At 47.8% G+C, this 7,500-nt stretch overlaps 1 protein-coding gene across 4 annotated transcripts in view; it reads right to left on the bottom strand.

Moving 5' to 3' along the window:
* Positions 1–7,500, bottom strand: part of LOC143294796 (uncharacterized) — a 38,465-nt gene that overhangs the window by 301 nt on the left and 30,664 nt on the right. For all 4 annotated transcript variants that reach the window (XM_076606281.1, XM_076606280.1, XM_076606283.1 and 1 more), the window contains exon 3: positions 1–1,079. This exon is cut by the window's left edge and continues 301 nt beyond it. In XM_076606281.1, the coding sequence (XP_076462396.1) occupies positions 471–1,079 (609 nt within the window). In that variant the 3' untranslated portion in view covers positions 1–470. The remainder of the gene's footprint in view (positions 1,080–7,500) is intronic.

Genomic DNA, 7,500 nt, shown 5'->3' with positions numbered 1-7,500 from the left:
ATAGAATGACGTCATAAAATCACGTCATTTCTGCGAGCAGCTGCGCCTTCAGCTGCGTAGGATCGGTTTTATTGACGCCACACATGAGTCCGTTCTGTGCGGTAATTCTTGGGAAGTGGGGTCATTCTTTCATTTCATTGCGTGTTATGGTTTTCATGATGATGCCACATGCACGTCATTTCTATGGCGGACGTCATCCAAACAGTCATTCATCAAACGCCATGGTTTTAATTTCGTGATAAACACGTCATATCTGTGTCATGAGTCATTGCGAACAGTTTCTTGATTCTTTACACGTCATCGTTTAAATGACGTAGGCTAAGGGCGCCACTTCTGTGACTAGAGTCCATGCGAACAGTTTACCCACTACACACCATCGTTTTAACAGCGTCACAAGTGCATCATTTCCAAGTCGTACATCATCCCAACAGTTCCTTCTGGACACACGCCAGTGGTGGGTTTTAATGCCGTCATAAATGCGTCATTTCCGCGCCGGAGTTGATGCGCGGAACAGGCCGGTCCACCTCGTGAATCCCGGAATCGAAAGATTCTCTCTCCGCGAAGCTTTTACTGTCCCTCTCTCTCTCCTCCCCCACGGTCCTTGGGGAGGATACTGGTACCTGCTGTGGATGCTGCCCTTGCTGCTGTTGATGTTGTTGCTGTTGCTGCTGCTGCTGGTGATGATGATGATGCCCCACAGCCCCCCCACTGGCACCCACCACGGGCAAAGTCCTCAGAGAGCCCTTGCTGCGGGTTCCCCGCCGGTTGAAGGTTCCCATGGGGTCCTCTTCGTCGTAGATGGACAGCCGGTTGTTGAGGTCCGTGTGCAGGGACAGCGAGGAGACGCCGGGGTACTTGGTGAGAAGGTCGCCACTCTCCCCGCGCCACCAGCCCAGCGAGGCCTCCGAGGAGGTGAAGCTGGCCAGGCTGCCCAGGTCCACGTCGCCCGAGGAGGTCATCAGCGAGGAAGAGGCGGCGCGGGGCCAGCAGTAACGCCGCCGCCACTTGAGCTCCTCGATCTCCTCGTTCAGCGTCAGTAGCTGCTTCATCAGGGCCAGGTCCTGCTCCATCAGGGACGTCTGCAACATACAGTAACGCACAGTCAGTGAGAGAGGTCAGCAACACACATACGGTAAGTAAGAGAGGTTAACTCACTCAGTACGGCCAGTCCTCTCTTCTCCTCTACACAGACCCCTCGGATGTCCAGTGGGTGTCTGAATGACCCATCCTTTAGCTTCCGTCGTCAGAATTGTGGTTTTCTCTGTCACCATTCACCTCTTCATTATAAGAGCCTTCCGCTTGCAATATTTTGATGATGGTAGTTGGGGTGAAACGCTGTTAACGTCGTCTCTTTCGCCGTTCGTATGGAGAGAGTTAACAGATGCTGAGAGAGGTAAACAGAGGTCTGAAACTACGCAGACCGTAAGAGAGCTGAGGTCAACAGACGCTGAGAGAGGATACCAGAGGTATGATCTATACAGACGGTGAGAAAGAGATTACCAGAGGTCTGAAATCACACAGACGATCAGAAAGAGAGGATACCAGAGGTCTGAAACTACAGAGACATGTCAGAACGGCTTGCAAGTGTCGAAAGGTGTCGTGTCACACATTGGGTCATTTGGGGTCCAGAGTTCTCACCATGTTTGCATTTATTTGCGTTGCGTTGCGTTGCGTTGTAATTCGTTGTCTTGCATTACAACAAACTAAGAGGTGTGATAGAGGGGATTGAACAGAGTTATAAGATGTAATGGAAGGGAAGGGACAGAGTTATAAGATGTGATGGAAGGGAAGGGACAGAGTTATAAGATGTGATGGAAGGGAAGGGACAGAGTTATAAGATGTGATGGAAGAGAAGAGAAGGGACAGAGTTATAAGATGTGATGGAAGGGAAGGGACAGAGTTATAAGATGCGATGGAAGGGAAGGGACAGAGTTATAAGATGTGATGGAAGGGAAGGGACAGAGTTATAAGATGCGATGGAGGGGAAGGGACAGAGTTATAAGATGTGATGGAAGGGAAGGGACAGAGTTATAAGATGCGATGGAAGGGAAGGGACAGAGTTATAAGATGTGATGGAGGGGAAGGGACAGAGTCATAAGATGTGATGGAAGGGAAGGGACAGAGTTATAAGATGTGATGGAAGGGAAGGGAAGAGACAGAGCTATAAGATGTGATGGAGGGGAAGGGACAGAGTTATAAGATGTGATGGAAGGGAAGGGACAGAGTTATAAGATGTGATGGAAGGGAAGGGACAGAGTTATAAGATGCGATGGAAGGGAAGGGACAGAGTTATAAGATGCGATGGAAGAGAAGAGAAGGGACAGAGTTATAAGATGTGATGGAAGGAAGGAAAGAGACAGAGCTATAAGATGTGATGGAGGGGAAGGGACAGAGTTATAAGATGTGATGGAAGGGAAGGGACAGAGTTATAAGATGTGATGGAAGGGAAGGGACAGAGTTATAAGATGTGATGGAAGGGAAGGGACAGAGTCATAAGATGTGATGGAGGGGAAGGGACAGAGTCATAAGATGTGATGGAGGGGAAGGGACAGAGTTATAAGATGTGATGGAGGGGAAGGGACAGAGTCATAAGATGTGATGGAGGGGAAGGGACAGAGTTATAAGATGTGATGGAAGGGAAGGGAAGGGAAGGGACAGAGTTATAAGATGTGATGGAAGGGAAGGGAAGGGACAGAGTTATAAGATGTGATGGAAGGGAAGGGAAGAGACAGAGCTATAAGATGTGATGGAGGGGAAGGGACAGAGTTATAAGATGTGATGGAAGGGAAGGGACAGAGTTATAAGATGTGATGGAAGGGAAGGGACAGAGTTATAAGATGTGATGGAAGGGAAGGGACAGAGTTATAAGATGTGATGGAAGAGAAGAGAAGGGACAGAGTTATAAGATGTGATGGAAGGGAAGGGAAGAGACAGAGCTATAAGATGTGATGGAAGGGAAGGGACAGAGTTATAAGATGTGATGGAAGGGAAGGGACAGAGTTATAAGATGTGATGGAAGGGAAGGGACAGAGTTATAAGATGCGATGGAGGGGAAGGGACAGAGTTATAAGATGCGATGGAAGGGAAGGGACAGAGTCATAAGATGTGATGGAGGGGAAGGGACAGAGTTATAAGATGTGATGGAAGGGAAGGGACAGAGTCATAAGATGCGATGGAGGGGAAGGGACAGAGTCATAAGATGTGATGGAGGGGAAGGGACAGAGTTATAAGATGTGATGGAAGGGAAGGGACAGAGTCATAAGATGTGATGGAGGGGAAGGGACAGAGTTATAAGATGTGATGGAGGGGAAGGGACAGAGTCATAAGATGTGATGGAGGGGAAGGGACAGAGTCATAAGATGTGATGGAGGGAGGGAGGGAAGGGACAGAGTTATAAGATGTGATGGAGGGAGGAAGGGACAGAGTCTTAAGATGTGATGGAGGGAAGGGAAGGACAGAGCTATAAGATGTGATGGAGGAGGGAAGGGACAGAGTTATAAGATGTGATGGAAGGAGGAAGGGACAGAGTTACAAGATGTGATGGAAGGGAAGGGAAGAGACAGAGCTATAAGATGTGATGGAGGGGAAGGGACAGAGTTATAAGATGTGATGGAAGGGAAGGGACAGAGTTATAAGATGTGATGGAAGGGAAGGGACAGAGTTATGAGATGCGATGGAAGAGAAGGGACAGAGTTACAAGATGTGATGGAAGGGAAGGGAAGAGACAGAGCTATAAGATGTGATGGAGGGGAAGGGACAGATTTATAAGATGTGATGGAAGGGAAGGGACAGAGTTATAAGATGTGATGGAAGGGAAGGGACAGAGTTATGAGATGCGATGGAAGAGAAGGGACAGAGTTATAAGATGCGATGGAAGGGAAGGGACAGAGTTATAAGATGTGATGGAAGGGAAGGGACAGAGTTATAAGATGCGATGGAAGGGAAGGGACAGAGTTATAAGATGTGATGGAAGGGAAGAGAAGGGACAGAGTTATAAGATGCGATGGAAGGGAAGGGACAGAGTTATAAGATGTGATGGAAGGGAAGGGAAGGGACAGAGTTATAAGATGCGATGGAGGGGAAGGGACAGAGTCATAAGATGCGATAGAGGGGAAGGGACAGAGTTATAAGATGTGATGGAGGGGAAGGGACAGAGTTATAAGATGTGTTGGAAGGGAAGGGACAGAGTTATAAGATGCGATGGAGGGGAAGGGACAGAGTTATAAGATGCGATGGAGGGGAAGGGACAGAGTTATAAGATGCGATGGAGGGGAAGGGACAGAGTTATTAGATGCGATGGAAGGGAAGGGACAGAGTTATAAGATGCGATGGAGGGGAAGGGGCAGAGTTATAAGATGTGATGGAAGGGAAGGGACAGAGTTATAAGATGCGATGGAGGGGAAGGGGCAGAGTTATAAGATGCGATGGAGGGGTAGGGACAGAGTTATAAGATGCGATGGAGGGGAAGGGACAGAGTCATAAGATGTGATGGAGGGGAAGGGACAGAGTCATAATATGTGATGGAGGGGAAGGGACAGAGTTATAAGATGTGATGGAAGGGAAGGGACAGAGTTATGAGATGCGATGGAAGAGAAGGGACAGAGTTACAAGATGTGATGGAAGGGAAGGGAAGAGACAGAGCTATAAGATGTGATGGAGGGGAAGGGACAGAGTTATAAGATGTGATGGAAGGGAAGGGACAGAGTTATGAGATGCGATGGAAGAGAAGGGACAGAGTTATAAGATGTGATGGAAGGGAAGAGAAGGGACAGAGTTATAAGATGCGATGGAAGGGAAGGGACAGAGTTATAAGATGTGATGGAAGGGAAGGGAAGGGACAGAGTTATAAGATGCGATGGAGGGGAAGGGACAGAGTTATAAGATGCGATGGAGGGGAAGGGACAGAGTTATAAGATGCGATGGAGGGGAAGGGACTGAGTTATTAGATGCGATGGAAGGGAAGGGACAGAGTTATAAGATGCGATGGAGGGGAAGGGACAGAGTTATAAGATGTGATGGAAGGGAAGGGACAGAGTTATAAGATGTGATGGAAGGGAAGGGACAGAGTTATGAGATGCGATGGAAGAGAAGGGACAGAGTTATAAGATGTGATGGAAGGGAAGAGAAGGGACAGAGTTATAAGATGCGATGGAAGGGAAGGGACAGAGTTATAAGATGTGATGGAAGGGAAGGGAAGGGACAGAGTTATAAGATGCGATGGAGGGGAAGGGACAGAGTTATAAGATGCTATGGAGGGGAAGGGACAGAGTTATAAGATGCGATGGAGGGGAAGGGACAGAGTTATTAGATGCGATGGAAGGGAAGGGACAGAGTTATAAGATGCGATGGAGGGGAAGGGACAGAGTTATAAGATGTGATGGAAGGGAAGGGACAGAGTCATAAGATGTGATGGAAGGGAAGGGACAGAGTTATAAGATGCGATGGAAGAGAAGAGAAGGGACAGAGTCATAAGATGTGATGGAGGGGAAGGGACAGAGTCATAAGATGTGATGGAAGGGAAGGGACAGAGTCATAAGATGTGATGGAGGGGAAGGGAGTTATAGGAGATGTGACGCATCGCAGTACACCACAAAGTGAAAGTCAACGCTTCGAGAGCAAAATGATAAACTTTATTGATTGGCTGAATCAGGATGAGCCACGGAATCAAACGATTCCTTTCCTGCCATTTAGACCTTATTAATCTCGATTAAACTTTAAGCATCCTTCGCAGATAAAGCATCGTTTTTTCCCCAGTTAACTATTCCGTCTTATTACTCCACCTTAATTAACTAATCTCAGCTGAACTTCCCTTTCAGATATTGTCGCGCTTTTTTTTTTTTTTCTTTTTTTTCGCAGTTAAGCGTTCTTTCAACCTGATTTCATCGCAATTAATTTTTGACAAAAAACAAAACAAAAAACAACAACAACAAAAAAGTATCTTCATTTCGCAATCATTTCTCGTTTCCTAAAGGGTTACACGACATCATCACGGGGGCCGGACTCACCAGGCGTCGAGTGGTTAAAACGTTGGATTTTCAACATGAGGGTTCTGGGTTCAAAATCGCGGTCAGGGGTGCATGGTGGGTTAAGTGCATAGACTTTTTTTTTCCGATTTCCCCACATAAACGTATGTCCGGACATGCCAATGCTTGAACGTCTTTCGTGTAGTACCCGTAATCTATGTCAGTGTTTCGTGGGTTATGGAAAGAAAAACACACACAGCACCCACATACCCGAAAACGGAGAATGGTTGCATACATGGCGGGGGCAAAACGGTCATGCACTTAAAATCCCACAAGTACATACTAGTTAACGTGCGAGTTGCAGCTCACGATAGCAGAAGAAGAAGAAGAAAAAAAAACCGAGGTTGTTCAAGAGAGGAATCCTGGCGCTGCAAAAAATAATGACAAGTTAGACCTGTATTGTATTGCATTGCATTGTATTCTGTTCTATTCTATTCTATTCTATTCTATAGAATCCAGGTCCAGCGCAGGACTTTTCATGACCACACCCCTGAACAGCCAGACCTGAAGGGCCCCGTCAGCCAACAGGTCGTTTTACTTCACAAGCATCGCGGGAATCGAACCTGAGAATACCCCACTCGGTTCCTTGAAGTCGGTAGCATTTACCACTTGGCGACAACTCCACCAGTCCATAATACTTTCGCTGGATCTGACAGTGTGTGTGTGTGTGTGTGTGTGTGTGTGTGTTTCCTTTTCACACTCACGTGTGCGTGCATGTTCTCGAACAGTTAATACACATGCAATCCTTTCCCTGCATGCAACAGTGTGTGTGTGTGTGTGTGTGTGTGTGTGTGTTCTCTCTCAGTTAATGTCTACAGCAATGCCGAACGCACCATGGATAATCAGCACCGCTCACCCGGCTCGACACACAGATAAGCTACCTTCTGTGAAAGAGAGGCAGACAGAAACAGACAGAGAGAGACAGAGACAGAGAGGTCCGGCACCATGGATAATCAGCACCGCTCACCCGGCTCGACACACAGATAAGCTACCTTCAGTGAAAGAGAGGCAGACAGAGACAGACAGAGAGAGACAGAGACAGAGAGGTCCGGCACCATGGATAATCAGCACCACTCACCCGGCTCGCCACAAAGATTACCTTCTTTGAAAGAGCGTGAGGAAGAGAGAGTAAGGGAGAGACAGACAGAGAGGGAGAGAGAGGGGGGGGGGGGGAGACAGAGACAGACAGCCGGACAGACAGACAGAAACAGAAAGACAAAAAGGGGTTCGGGGTGGGGGGAGAAGGAAGGGGATAGAGAGCGGTGAGAAAGGGGGAATAGAAACTGAGGGAGAGAGAGAGAGAGAGAGAGAGAGAGAGAGAAGCAGGTAGACAGAGACAGAGACAGAAAGGGGGGTGGAGTGAGGAGGGATAAGAGATAGAGTGGAGTGATGGTCTATAGGTAACGCGTCCGCCTAGGAAGCGAGAGAATCTGTGCGCGCTGGTTCGAATCACGGCACAGCCCCCGAAATTTTCTCC

The sequence above is a fragment of the Babylonia areolata genome, chromosome 20, assembly GCF_041734735.1.
Source record: "Babylonia areolata isolate BAREFJ2019XMU chromosome 20, ASM4173473v1, whole genome shotgun sequence".
Lineage (NCBI taxonomy): Eukaryota > Metazoa > Mollusca > Gastropoda > Neogastropoda > Buccinidae > Babylonia > Babylonia areolata.
Note: the sequence above shows the minus strand (reverse complement) of the source record. Positions and strands in the feature narration are given on the sequence as shown.